Source organism: Temnothorax nylanderi, unplaced genomic scaffold (genome assembly GCF_030848795.1).
Source record: "Temnothorax nylanderi isolate EJ_2023f unplaced genomic scaffold, tnyl_v1.0 TNYL_tig0146_pilon, whole genome shotgun sequence".
Classification (NCBI taxonomy): domain Eukaryota; kingdom Metazoa; phylum Arthropoda; class Insecta; order Hymenoptera; family Formicidae; genus Temnothorax; species Temnothorax nylanderi.
The window spans coordinates 212,988-228,602 of NW_027249208.1; the positions used below are offsets into that span (position 1 = coordinate 212,988).

General features: G+C 40.8%; 1 protein-coding gene across 7 annotated transcripts in view; it reads right to left on the minus strand.

Annotated features, from left to right (window-relative positions):
* Tgo (Aryl hydrocarbon receptor nuclear translocator homolog tgo) overlaps positions 1-15,615 on the minus strand; it is a 36,589-nt gene that overhangs the window by 4,565 nt on the left and 16,409 nt on the right. For all 7 annotated transcript variants that reach the window (XM_071714805.1, XM_071714806.1, XM_071714800.1 and 4 more), the window contains 4 exons: positions 14,483-14,563; positions 5,590-5,750; positions 1,273-1,590; positions 739-942 (listed from right to left, as the gene is read on the minus strand). In XM_071714805.1, the coding sequence (XP_071570906.1) occupies positions 739-942; positions 1,273-1,590; positions 5,590-5,750; positions 14,483-14,563 (764 nt within the window). The remainder of the gene's footprint in view (positions 1-738; positions 943-1,272; positions 1,591-5,589; positions 5,751-14,482; positions 14,564-15,615) is intronic.

Genomic DNA, 15,615 nt, shown 5'->3' on the forward strand with positions numbered 1-15,615 from the left:
GATTTATTGCGCCTCTGTCGCATTTAATGTGCGCGAGAGGTGTCGCTGTATCTTTCTTTTTTAACGTAACCGATAAGATTGAATTAATCTGCGGCTGCCACAAAGCTATCGATGGAACAAAAAGAGCTACGCACGTGATCATGAATATTAAACAAATATGTTAACAGCCGATAACTACCTCGCCGCGACTCTTAATACTGACGACTTTCCACTCACAATCATCGGTTAAACGAGTTATTCTGAAGGGATAAGTATTTCAAATCGGAAAATCTGAGAAAAGCGTCTGATAATTCTTTCTTTTCTTTAGTCTTTCTCTTTCTTTATCGGTTAGATCTATCGTTCGAACATGCAAATGTTCTTTCAGTTTCTGCGTTACTACGTTCCACAACGACAGTAAATACGACACGTTCAATTAAATACGGAATATTTTTGACGAAAGACGCAGAGTCGAAAAATTCAGTCACGGCAACTCTCGAGGCGGTTCTTAATTTACAGTATACACGTGGCATACGCGTTCCGCCGTGTTCCAGGAACAGTTCGTTCGTATTCCTCGGGCGCGACGTCTCCCCCGCTTTAAAATAGAAAGCCGGGGCCTGCTGTACGTCGCGCCCGAGAAAGAGAGAGAGACAGAGAGAGAGAGAGAGAAAGAAAAAGACCACCGTTACCCGGTGGTGGCACATCGACGTACGATCTTGTGTTCTCTCAACTCGGCACAGATGAAACCCGTGTCAAACTCACCGGCGGGTGGCCAATTCTTGATGTATCCGGTGCAGTGCACCACCGCGTAATTCTGGCCGTCCCGCGCCGGCGGTCCCAGGGAGTTCCTTTGCTTCATACGGTGCAGCCCGTGAGCCGCTGCCATGTCGCCCGTAGTCTGTAGATTCCCGACCTTCATGCGGCAGATAAAGCCCCTTCTTGAGCCCATACACAATCGCATCGACGCTGCAATTGGAAAAGTAATCGTTTCATCCCGCGAGCATATTTTTCCCAAGTACGGCGAGTATCTTGATCGGTCGTCTTGAATAATAAACTCTGAGAAACCGTCTGAGTAAAATCGTCTAATAATAAAATAATCTAATAATAAAATAATCTAATAATAGAATAATCTAATAATAAAAATAATAATCTAATAACAAAATAATCTAATAATAGAATAATCTAATAATAAAAATAATCTAATAATAAAAATAATAATCTAATAACAAAATGGCTCAACGAAGTGGAAACTGCAAAATTGTCGAATAATTGACTGATAAATTTTTTTTTACTTACATTGACCTTCCTTTTTGACCGTTCCGGTCTTGAGGTCCAACACTCGGCCACCGTGCTGCGGCTCCGCCGCGCTGAGCTGCTCCCGCACCTTCTCGGTATCGTCGGGATGAACTTGCGTATAAAGGCTGGTGCCAAACCAATCGCTCTGGGTGTAGTTCAACACCGGTGCGACCGAGTCGGACACGTAGATGATTCTGCCCGTGTCGCAACTCACGACGAACAGGAAACCATCCGCCGCTTCGAGGATCAAGTGCTTCAGCTCCTGATCCGTGAGGAATGACGGCTTGTAGGCGTTGTCCGTGGCGGTATTTCCGGTGCCTGCGACACATTCCATTTCGTTCTGACAACATTCGTCACGACGACAGGATAACGGGATTTATAGAGAATAATCCGGATATGTCCTATTCGGATTTATTACAAGTTTTATATACGTTGGATACAGTTGGATTTATTATGAACGTCATAACGATATGTCGGATTTATTGACTCGTTACAAGTGCTTTGATTATACGTGGAAATTCGGTTCTTTCGTATTAACGAAGTACTTCTAAAATTATCGGTTGAGCAGTCTTTGAGAGGAAGAATTCGACACTAAATTCATCGAGGAAGAAGGCGATGCCTTCTGAAGCGTGATCCAAACCTTGAAGAGCACTCTGCGAATTCCTAAGCAAGTCGTGTCCTATCGAATATTGAAATCGCCTCTCAATAGCTTCTTCCGAAGTTGACCTCCGAAGAGACGCGAAGACCGCGGCGCGCTACGGTGTGGTACCAAAAATGAGGACGGGGCACCTCGCCAGCGGAGGTAACTATCGAGGTGCAAGATCGGAATTGCAAAGCGGACGGCGGATCCTAAGAGAAAGAGAGAGAGGGAGAAAGAGGTGCGAGGGAGAGAGAGAGAGTGGCTCTCTCGCGCGGCGATGCGATCTTTACCTCGATATACGGAGAAATTCCGGGAAGAGGTACTTTAACGACTTCCAAACAAGATCTATGGAAGACCCTCGGTGACCTTCGTTACTATTATTTTCTACGTGGTATATATCTGGTCCGACGTTACTGCCGTGGTTACCTTGACACCTTCCGCAAAGAGAATTTGTATACAGTTTCCGCGGTCATTCATTAATTGATGATTTTTAAATATCAAATCTTTATACAATTAAATGCCTGTTTTCAAGAAATTTAGAAGAACTAAATTAAATACCGTTATACATGCGTGTAGATACCGTTATGAACAAAAAGTTGCTCTTTTTTTAACGAGCATCGACATGCACAAAAAAACGAGAATAATTGCACAATTATTATATTCAGAAAAAATTGTCGTAATCTTTGATAGATAAAACAGAAAATAAGGTAAAATAGAAAAAATCATGAGATTATATACAGATTTTAGTTTTTAAAATATAAATTTAAAATAATAATACATAAATATACATATTCACAAACGTATAATAATTCAAAAAACATTTCAAATTCATGAATTTTTTTCCCGTAATAATGTGAATATTTACGCAGTTAAAAAGATTTCGTTAAATTGAATCAATAAAAGATTCGCTCGAGGGATGTATGCTACTCGATACATCCCATATTTTTAGTATGCAATCTCACGCTGGTAGCCGTTTAATTTCCATTTCTAGGCGTTCTAACGCACCACTATATTTTAACGTTCAACAACAACTGTGATCGACACGGGATATCCAGCATTCCTGCCACGGATATTTTCAATTTTTTCGTCATATTCAATTATTTGACACTGTCAAGTTTCTGATATTGAATGATAAACGACTAAGAACGTTTTCCCGTCAAATTTTGACACTTATAGATGATACAGTGTCCAAGTAACATGGTCGGGATTGCAGAGTAAAAAGTGCGTATTTAACATTGATGACGATCCATTTTCGAGTTTAAGCATCGATGACACCGTTCTCGCGACAAAACGGCGTCGTCTTTCCTATCGACGTTCGCCAAACGGTTCTTCAACCTTCTGGCAGTTTTTATCTCTGGCGTTCCGGGGTCGTAAAAAATCCGCTGGTGCTCGGTACTGCTGTATCTTTCGTCGCGACCGCGTAATACTCTTCTACATAGCGCACGCACGGGGCGTTCACGCGCGTAAACGAGCGTCCTCCTCCTCCTCCTCCTCTCTCTCTTTCTCGTCACAGCTCACATTGCAGGTGAGAGAGAAGAAAGAGATAGAGTTCCTTCTCTTCCGAGCGAGAGAGCGATTTGTATGCAGCGGCCCTCGTCGCCGGGAAAGAGGAGAAGCGGCTATAAACAACGCGACGCACCACCAATACCTAGGTGGAATCACGGCGGAATCGCGCATATACACGCGCGCGTTCACGCACAATACGCAGCACGCGTCCATCGGCCGCAGGCTCCCTCGGGCTCAGGTAGATAGGTAGATACCCGGCAGACCTACCAAAGGGACAGCCGCCGACGGACGGGACACACAACTCCGCCCATCGTGCTCACCGGAAGCATATATCGCGCTCGCTGCATTCGATATGACCGTCACCGGCTCTCGAAACCCACCGCAACGTTACGATCGTTCCGGTGCATCCCTCGTTCTCTCTCCTCCACCTTGTCTTTCTCCCAGAATTTCCTCGTTAATCAATTATATAGATATCCCTATGGAAATTTGTATAGCTATCCGTGGAATCTTCAAATTTTAACCATCATCTATCATTGACCTTTTCTTTTAATGGAATTTTTACGGAATTTATATGAAACATAAACGAGTATTTATTCCTAAAGTCTTTAGCAAAATTTCAAGATTGTTTTCTCTCTTTTGACGCCGAAAATTATTTCGATCTTTTTAAACAAGAATTTCGCATGAAACAATTTTATGCATGCTCTTTCTACAAACTTCTAACGCGATTCTTTAACTGCAAAATCAATAAGAATTATCTGTTTAATTATTTCAACATTCGAGTCTGGAAGATAATACCTAACAATTTCGATCTAGCATTAAAATTTTCATATAATTGTAGTATTTAATTGAAGATATACGCGCCCGATATGCGCAGTTATTTAAAGTCACGACGCAAACCTGGCGGTACATCTTCAGCCTTTTCGTCTTCGAGCTAACAAGGAAGTTGCGGATACTTACACTGTCGGCAGTGTAAGTATCCTAAAAGCGCTCGTAAATTCTCGCCTCCTGTCGAGACGGAGATCCAGCCGCGTTCTCGCGCGTCGAGCCGGGAGGGACTCGGGCGAGTGTTTCCCCGCGTAATCGATAGTCGTCGGTACGTAACGTAACGTACGGCAGGTCAACTACGGCCGTAATTTAATCGGCTTCACGTTAAGGCACCGAGATCTCGCGTTGCGCCCAAGTTATTGCATCGCTCGTGCCGGATAACTCAAACATCGTTGCAACTTAATCGTCACGTCCCGCGTCGAAAACTGCACTGTTCCTTATCGATGACGGCCGGTGAGGACGTAAAAAAAGAAGAAGAAGGAGGAGAGAGAGCGAGAGTGAGAAATTTGTTCTCTCGCATTTATAAATAAACTCGTTCGAACGAAATTACAGCGTATAAAATATAAAAAGCGAAACAGAGTCAACTAAGAATGAGTAAATAAAATATGAAACTGAGAATATATATGAGAATAAAGTTATAATCTCATTATTTTTCGCAAGCAAATTTAATGCACGAAATGCGATAGATTTGCTTTGTCGATATGCACAAAAGTTCAATCTAAAAAAATGCATAATCTACTGACAGAAAGGGAACAAGAGGGAAAAAAAATTCTCCGCTAGTATTTGCCGACTTTGCGGCGCGTGCGAGTTGCAGAACTCGAGACTTACTTAAGTTAAATTCAAGTGGCTTATGACTCTCTTACGAGTGGCTCGTAAGTTATCGACACTCGAGGTTTTTTTTCACCTCTCGACGAAAAATCCGCTAAAGAACTTTCTACTTCGAATAATGGGAGGCGGTTTTTCAACATCTGCAACCGTATTTTTTAGCGTATTTCTTGGCGATCATTTGAAAGCAACGATTTTCCCAACTTTTTCACAATTTTCGATATTAAACGACTAACAACTCAATTCTCGAATAAAAAATTCCATTCAAATAAAATGATATTATTCACCTGATATTATCCGAGAAGAAAACTTACACATAATAAGTCAAAATATTGATTATCAATTTAATTAATTAAAGATGACTAATTTATTTTAATTAAAATATATTATATTTATAATTAAAAAAGATTAGTCTTCGAAAATTTTATTTGAAGCCTTTTAAATTCGTTGGAAGAGATAATTGAGGAGAAACAAAGGGATCATTATCGTAAAGAAGATTCCGTAGGATCAAAGTTACTCACCTCTGAGAGCTTTCATGTGTGCCACTGCCATCCTCAGGATCGTCAGCTTGTCGGGCTTGCGGGCCAGGGCTGAGCAGGTCGGCACCATGTCGGAGAGCTCGGTGATGTAGGCGGTCATCTTGTTCCGTCGCCGCCGCTCGATCTCGCAATGATTCTCCCTGCTGTAAGTCGCAAGACAAAACCGAGGTAATTGCATAGTTCAAGGAACCAGTGTGCGGTTTCTCCTACTATAGCTAAAAACGGCGCGAACAACGAAGTTGAAACGCAGAACAGCCGTAGAGACAGGAGTTTCTTGCGCGTCCTGCGCGTCGCAGGAAAATAGCGTGAAATAACGTTCGCGATACGGTATTCAATTTGCGTTAAATTTATTCTTCTTCTTGCGCTTATTTACAATCGGCGAGGCTTGCTTTATGTGAAGTGCGCTACTTGGATTTAACTCCTGCGAAATGTATCGCTGTGTGTGGCTCAGCATAATGTTATGTTTCAGTTTGAATAATTATTAATAATAAATAAATAATTATATATAAATAGTTTTAAATCATCTTTTATAACATATTAATGTCGTTCATTAAATCATCACGTAAAGAAACGAATCACGATCGTATATGTACTCATTAGCAAGCGCCTTAAGTTTTTGCATCAATATATACTATCGCGCTTCTAATTAAAACTTCACATAAGCTATGTACCTAAAATTAACTCGGTTACGGACGTCGTTGGCGCCATGATCGATTCGGCCGATAAATTCTCGAGTAGTCCACCTAGACGGGGGAGGATATCGGGGCGAGACCACAATTTGAGGCCTCCCCTGTTATTACGCTACCAGAAGGTAACCGCCGCGGGTAACGGTCAGGCACGTCTCCCTTTACCACGACGGCGAGCTGCGTAATCGCCGGCGCGCAAATCGTAAATTTAATGGCATTTAATTCGCGACAATTTTCCAAGAAACTTCGCGAAGGCAGACCCCGTGCGCGCGGATCCGCACGCAACACGTAAGCCGGATTCCCGCTCGATTCCCCGATGCGCAAATCGAGCGGCGGTTTAATTCGCTATCGGCGCTACGTCCCGTTCGCGAAACCAATTATTTCGCGAAGTCAACTTCGTGAACCGAACCTCCCGGTCTACAGCTTACGATCGATCATTTTCTGCCTGTTCTACGACGCTCCGGAGTAAGTTAAGAGATACAAACAAATATTTGCAATTGGCCGGACCAGGCACGAAGCGAATTTTTTTATTTTATTCATTATACTTCGAGATTAAATGACTTATAACTATCTTTCCTTGTTACCCAATCATCGTATTTGTGTGTATAATAACTATAGAAAGCTACTTCCTGGTAGGAATTATTGTATCAACTGACATGTTCTTTATTGAACTAGGCAGTTTGATCGCTATGTCTATTTCCTGAACGGATCTCTGCCCTGAAATGGATAAGGAAGGAGATCGGTTCACGAGATGATAAAAAATTTGTTCAGTCCGTGAAATGGGTAGTTTCGCGATCAGACCGTAACGTCGATATCCTACCCGGATACACAGGGTGCGAGATTAAAATTTGATATCGATATGCTGATTGGTTTGCGCTAACTTTTTTTTCGCGGCGTCTACTCCCCGCGACTGGATGGCCGCGATATGAAATATTGAAAAATAAAATTGATCCGTTCAATGGGACCGGGCCGTGTGTCTGTGCGGACGCAGTCTGTGTGAAACGTGTCATTGTATTTCGTTATATTTATATCTGAGAATTAATTTCCTGATCTATAATGAATTTTAATTAGAACTCTTTGGGTATCCATGATTTGGATATAAACAGATGGAAAATTCAATTATTGAATTTTGATACGATTTTAGCTCTGTAAAAGATCGAAATATTAATCATACTTATATAATATATAACATATAAATATATAAGTATAAAAATCTGATTTTATTTGCCGGTGTACACACTGAGAAAAATCTCTCGGAAAAAGTTAACACAATATTGTAGACCTTATTTTGTCAGATAAGTAACTTTAAATTGTAATGTAATAGAAAATATGAAATACACCGATTAACTACAATTTTGTAGCAAATTTATTTTGTCACATGCAAACACAAAAACTGTGATTCTGTGAAACAAACGCGCGAATTAATATTATAATATTTTACAGTCTTAAACAGTTTGTCAATTGATTTCAGACAATCTGAGAATAATTTTTTAGAACAATTCTTTAGACTCATTTACTACAATTTATCCCTGTCCCTATTTGTACTATTATTTGTAGAAGAGATCTTCACAATTGTACTATCTGATGCTACATTTTTTTCTGAGTGCATTTACTATTGATTCGGTTGTGAAAGGCACATGCATTGCATTGTTTCATAAAATTATCTTCTGTGTAATATATGCATTCCCAAAGACGCTTTAATACAATATATATCAGATTTAATTACCTTGTCATTAGAATAATAATAGAGATTCTGAATTGTTTATTTCTTGAACGATTTCATATATAAGGAATTATTTATTATAACAAATCAAAACTTTAAAAGAGAAAAGGATGACAGGTCGAAAAAGAAATCGTCATGATTCAAGTCAATGCCGATCGCCTTTCACGTCCCTCTCATTATACGATTCGGTGCAATTTTTTTTCGTCGAGCTGTGCGCGCGGGCGATCGTTATCGTTATTATTATCTCGTCCCGAGGACCAAGGGAATCCGTAACGCTCGACGACGTCGTGGATGGCCCCGGCAGAGGCCCGCTATTTAAAAGAGGCCACGGCGCTTAAAGCGCAAGTATAAAGCGGAGTATGCACCGCGTGGTATGGCAAGAGAGGAGAGGGTTGGAGGGGTGGAGGAACGCGATCCGTGAAGAGGAGGACGGGGAGAGAACTCCTGGGTCAGAGGTCAGACGCTCCGAAGTTGCCCGCTCGCTCCGTGGGTCCAAGCTCCGTGTACCGGGGCATACCGGGTGTCCCAGTACTACCTCACACCAGCTCCTTTCCGATCCGATCCTCTGATACCGAAGTCGCGATACGTTTGCACTTTATTTCTTGAATAATCGATCCGTGCAAAAGTTTCTTTCAACTGGGTGTAGGAACTTTTTTCGGTCAAAAGTCGTTATTATATTTCAACAAAGTATCTGCCTTTCAAACAAAAAACAATATTACAGATACACGGTTATACTTGGTGAAAGAAATCGAGTGTTTAAAAATTGACGCGTGCTTATTTCTTATGTATTTTTATGTAGCTAGACGCTGCTATGTAAAAGACATAATTTTGCAATAACATCTACGCTGCATAATTATAAAAGAAGCTACCCAGTTTATATCATGTTGGTTAAAGTATTATAAAATATTATAGAATATTATAAAAGTGAAATGTACGTGTTAATAATGTATTAAATATTTTTCGTCGACGAACAGTGGCCACAAATATCATTTTTTACGAAATAAACAATGCAGAAGATAATACAAAAAGCTACATTTTTAATCGGCACAACAATGATTATATACGCCGACGACGATTCACAATGAACCGAGACACCGCAGTTACCACGCTATTTGATACACAGGGGTCGTCGGATGCTGAGGCGGACGACACGGTAAAAGTGCCTGATCCCTAGGCCGGGGGTCAACGCTGACCCCGTGACACCGGTCACGTTACTTGAAAAAGAGGATACTAGTTGAAGGTTGAGGTAATAGATCCCTTTATCCGCCGTGACTCCATTTTAAGTGTAAAATGCGACGTGTGCACGTCTCGCGGAATTTAAAACTGCAAGATAGAAACGGGAATCTAATATCGCGGACACGCGACGCCATCTGTGCTGTTAATCAGCCATGAGAAATAAGATTGTGAGAGACGCTTAGATTGTTCCTTCCACGTCTCTTTAAAATTCTAGACTCTAAAATTCTCGCGCAACGATCGATCAAGCATCAACCGATATGGAGTTATAGTATAGCCGCTCCAGTTGTTAGAGAGTCAGTCACGATCGTCGGAATAGCACCGGTACCCTCTGTACACAGGCTCTCTATGCCGTGGTGGTCTAATGTCGGTTCAGAAACACACACACGCCGCACACAGCACAGCCCCACGAAGGGAAAAAATCCTCCCGGTGTACACAAAGGAGAAGACAATCGCGAAGAAAGCGAGTTATCATCGAATTGCCTCGCATTTAGGGATGCTCGCGATGCCACGATAGGCAGTTTGCTCACCATACTTCTCTGACATCATCGGTTTCCGGCACGCTTTATCTTCGATATTAGCTAGATACCGGACCGAACGAACGTAACATGATTGTACGACGCTTTACAATGCGATTCGTACATGCAATTTATAACGTCTGTTCACAAGATCGTCTAATGACACTCCCCTGCCGCATATTCGACATTCCCGAACGCTCGTATGCATAAATTTATGGACTTGCGAAACAGAGTTGTAACGTCGTTACTCAATCGTATAAGTACAATTTATTCGTTATGATTTGCTTCCCGCACCTAACTGCATCGATATGCATGAAATTAAGGATCGGCGAATAAATAACGTATTCGCTACGCCCTTGCATTGATAGAGGAATGTAGGAATAACATATATAGCAAACAGATATAAGTTATCTGTGTATTCGCATTGTCTTCGTTACTGAAACGGATAAAGAGGCGGACACCCCACAGCGTTATACTATATGCATCTGACTCTGTAACCGTATTACCTGTGATTGAGAATAAACTTCAATGGCAACGTAACTTCCTTACTTCGCATTTGCATCTTGTTTGCTGTTCTTCTCAATTTATATTCGGAATTCTAATTCGACATCTTATCGAATCCCGCGCGAGTTTCATGTAATTTTGCGGCACACGTTAAAATTCGTAAAAACTGATATTCGATGCATTTCTTTCTACGCGTCAAAATAAACGTTAGATAAACTTTAATCGCGATAGTTGTCCTCGCGCGTCGATTGATCCAGTAACTCTCGTTTAGCGTTCCAGTTAATTTCCCCGTACGTTCAAGCCGCTCCGCGGCTTATTACGCCATAGAAGAGGCCTTTTAATTAATTGGCCTATGAGAGCAATCTGCGCGACGATCTGCATCATGTGCTCTCTGGTAGAGGTATAGCGAGGCACCGTTGCTCTTCCTTATGTGGCGTTTAAGGCACGTGCTTTTCACTGCAGCGCGAGATAATCTCTCCTCCGTTCGAGAGCCTCCTTACGGCGATTCTGATTTCTGCGAGATCCTAACATCCTCCCGTAAACTTTCGCAATTCGCGAAGGCTTGGTGTTATTATGATCGTTCGCCACGGTGATTTTACCGTTTTAGAATACCTCGGTTTCTCTCATATTATTTCTCTTATATTCTTTTTATTTCACACCGAAGGCTTTTCCAGATAGAATGAAAATAAAATAGCGCGCCAGAAAATTAATTAATATTAAAAAATCTGTGTACCGACACGTGTTAACGACGCACAAAGTCCATGTATCGAACGTTATTTAAATCATTACCAAACTGAACGAAGACGTTATAATCGCGCGCGCGAAACGGCAGCGTGTCGAGTCATAAATTTTCGTGTAACGTATTTACTGCCGTGAACGAATAATCGCAAAAGCGCAATGTTCGCCGGACACACACGCGTTATAAACGATGTCTGTACTTGAATTTATTGCAACACCGTGTTGTCACAACCTTTTTCCAATACCTTCCCCTATATTTCTCTTTCACTTTCTGTTCCTTATATTTCTAAATGACATACTACGTCACTCGAAAATTTAGTAAGTATTAGCGGCAGTCTATTCTTTAAAACTTTATATTTAAAATTATTATCCAATTTTTTCTTACGAAATTGCTTTTCCTACAAAAAGCTCTTTTGACTGAAAAGAAAATTCTCTCTTCAAATTCGGTATAATGTAGTCTTCCTTTTTTAATTAATAATAACTTTTGCGGAAGAAATTCGGCCGAAGTCGAGTTAATGCGTTATGTTGAAGAGGCTGGTGATGAAGAATCACGTTTCCAAAATCCCTTAATGAGAAAATGAATCACTATTGTAGGAAGGGAAATAAAAAGCACAAGAAGGGGGAGATTCTACTCTGGGCGACCGCCGGTATGCGACAAAATTATTTCGTGGTTATCGTGGCACCAAAAGTGCCGGCACCTGCATTAATGCCGAGAAAATGCGAGGATGAGGAAACCTAAAGTGGGAGAGACAGGAAAGAGAGGAAAACGAGAAGAGGCCTAAGAGAGAGAGAGAGAGAGAGAAGTTACGGGCAAGGCGGCAAGGAGAGGCGCGCGCGTCTTGCGGCAGGAGGCAGTAATTGCGTTATTAACTTAAAAGTGAGGTTCTCCGGAGAGAGGACCGGGGGCGAGAAAGGGAGAGGGACAAAGGGGGAGGAAGAGGAGAGAGAAAGAGCGCGCGACATCAGAATGTTGCCGGTCGGTCTTTGCCGCGGAGTCCGCGTATTCTTTCGCGGCACCGTATATACCTGCGAAACGACAGCGCGGATACGGAATTGCAGGTGAACCACCACGGACCCACCCGTGGCGGCACGCGATGAGAGACCATGGATAAGATATCGTTATTGCTATTATGGCGGATCGACAGTCAGTCTTCAGATTGGCCGACGTTAAAAAATAACAGAGCGCTTTTTTCGACGAGGCAATCGACTGGATTGAAGCGAGACTTTCTATAGATTCAAATTAGGTGATTACCAAGAATTAAACTATTTTATTGACTGGATATTATGGTTTCGCAGACGAAACATTAAGACACGGAGTTTTCTTTTACGAAATAAAATTTAGTAATGAATTCTACGAATTGTGACAAACGTTTCGAACGATATGAGCATTTAATCTTTAATTAGGTGATACCGGAGTGGATCGTTATAACAAACAACTGACGATGTAGATAAACATAATATGGTACCAATCAGGTAAATCATGTGATTTCTTCTCGCGTGCATGAAATTAACGAGATGAGAAATTCCTAGCTGACCCTCTACGAACAAACAGTCAGATCGAGCAACGCGAGAACCCTCGCGAGCAATTCCGCACTATCATTTCGCAAGTATGTATGTACTGCGAATAGCGAGTAAAAATCGTAAAATGAGAAAGAGAGAGAGAGAGAGAGAGAGAGAGAAAATAGAAACATGCGTCGTTCTAATCTCGTTTAGTGAAACGAAAGATGATTGCATCTCAGTTACAGAAGAATATAGAGAGGAATGTAACTTCGTTACATTTTATGTCGAATAGCTTCAAGCAAACGGTGGAAATATAGTGTGCAGAAGAAGTAAACGCGAAATTTACACGAACATAAGTGTGACCGTGCATATAATAGCGCGCATTAAAAACCGACGAACTCCCTGTAACTCCAGATAGATATAAGAAGAAAAATGTAATATATATTTAACAGTTTACGAATACTTTTTGATATGTTATGCACAACCAAATCTAATATAATTTTATCTCTTTTGGTTTACCGTGATATCGTTATTTTGTTTAATAATTTGATGCAATTGGTGTGAGTAACAAGGAAATGCGTGAGAATTTTGATAATCAATGAAAGTTCCTACTTGGCATGGCTATACTCGCACGGAATCGCGTTTATACTCGGTTTTTCGAATACGTTACCTATGATCAGCTTTATACCATGATTATATCAGGTAGGGAAGCATCGTGGGTCTGGTGCTTAATAGAGACGTAACGCCATACACAGTCACGTTACACAAAGCAGGGGGCTGAGTCACGACCGATCAATGTTACACGCGGTAGGCACAACCTCCCAATCCTTTTTTTTTTGCTTTTTGTCTATTGATCAGTCAATCAATCAAGATCAATCGTCTTTATCCGATCACGTCCGCGTGATTTATTTTCGTTTCTAATAAATGTAAGTAAAAACATGATGTTTTTTTGTTTACATTGATATCAAGCGTCATTTAGAAAATTAAGTATCTTAAATAAAATTAAAACTTCGCTCTTTAACTACCGATGTTTGATGATTAAATCTGTCATAAAATTTTAATTAGAAAAGAATTGTATACATGTACATCGAAGAAAAATAATAGAGAAGAGACACGCAACGTGTGTGTCTCTGCGACACGTCCCGCGTAATTGTATACACAGACGTAGAAGATTCCTCGAGGATTTTGACGTAGATTTTTATTCACGGCGCCCGGGGAGTAGCCATATTTTATACGTAAGTTATGCGTCTCACGTTGTACATTATTTTCCGGCTTTTGTCCGGCGAATTTAATGCCCGTGCCAGCCGAAATATCTCGGAAGGGAATCAAAGTATACCGTGTCTCTTTCGTTGTACACGGACTTGAAGGACGCGCACTCCGGCGCGCGTATAAGTACCTTATGTTCCCACGCTGGAGCAGCCTCGAGGGCTTCCCATTCCGCTATCGGCTCCTCACATTGCCCGGTATCATGTAGGTATGTATGTACCTTCTCGTACTTGAAGAAGAAGGCGTATGTACAGGGTGTACCGGTGAAACATATTGAGTCGCGGTTTCGTGAGGCGAATTAACAAATGCCGAAGAGAGAGAGAAAAGTGTCTTCGAAGGTAATTTTCGTAAGTGTCCGAATAATGTAATCGGGTTTAGTAGGCTTGAAAATGGCACGGCGAAATTACAAAGTGAATCGAAAATAAGTGGATCGAATGGCGGAAACGTAGTTGTTCGATGGAAATATTATTATAATATAACGTCGTTATATTGTTACAATATTAGTCGAAACTTTCATTGATTATAAAAATGCTCGCGCATTCCCTTGTTATACACACTATTTACATCAAATATTAAACAAAATAACGATATCGCGGTGAACCGAAAGAGATAAAATTATATTAGATTTGGTTGTGCATAACATGTCAAAAAGTATTCGAAAAACCTTTGAATATATCAATATTATTGAATTAGGCCTAAACACTTACCTGGCAAATCTCTCCTTGTCCTGTACATTGTCATCGTCTAATCTCCTATATTTACAACCACTCGGATCATCCTCGTCAGATCTATAAAATAAATTAAAAAAATACATTAATTATCAGTCGTAATTATGAATCTTTGATTCATTGAATGATTCTTATTGAATGTTATGGCATTGATTATTTTAATAATCGCTTATAAATAATTCGTCAATCATTTCGACTTCATTTCATTGTCATTTAAACATTCCATGGAATGCTATCCATTCGTAATCGTCCACGTGATAATCACTGATATTTGAAAGCAGATTAAGTTAAATGAACGGTAAAAGAATATATTCTAGGTACCAATCCGTTAAGGACAAATGGCTGTCGATAGCCGAGTTCAGCACCCGAAAGGAACGAATAATAGAAATTCCGCGTGCGTCGCGTCACCGATACGTAAAGTGTAATCGCTTCCGGACTGCCAAACGTGACCGTACGTTCCAAAATTGGTCACCGGTAGGATCGTCGCCGGCCTTTCTCCCCCCTTAAATCTGGAGCGCCCGTAACAGTAAGCGACGACGAGAATCTCATGCGCGATATTCACACTCATTCATTCGACCGGCTTTTCCATTCAAGCTATCGTTGGATCATTATGATCATTAACAAGATCATTAACATGATCATTAACAAGAAAGAAGAGCAACAATCGGTTATCATTCAGTCATATGACATATTACATGAAGAAATTCAAGATATCTCTTTCAATTCGCAATCGTAAGTTCCATAATATAAAGCTATTTTTGGCCCATTGTTATCATAACAAGATCTCTCAGATAGAAGGGTAACAGCTGATTATCATTCAGTTATCTGATGATGTAAAGAAATCGCGTAAAGAAATTCCAGATATCTCTCTTAATCCGTATCGTCAGTTCCATACGAACTGACGATTATAATACAAATATACGATATAATATAAACATACAATATCAATTAATTAATTAATTATTCATCAGATTCTATGTATATGTATATTTAATCTCTGAAAAGGTTTAAATAAGCGCGCGATTATCACGTCGATATCGCGCTTTGAATTCGCCGAAGAAACCCGGGAGCGAGAGCGTTTACGAGTCCTCGCTTTCGGAGGACGGTGAGAG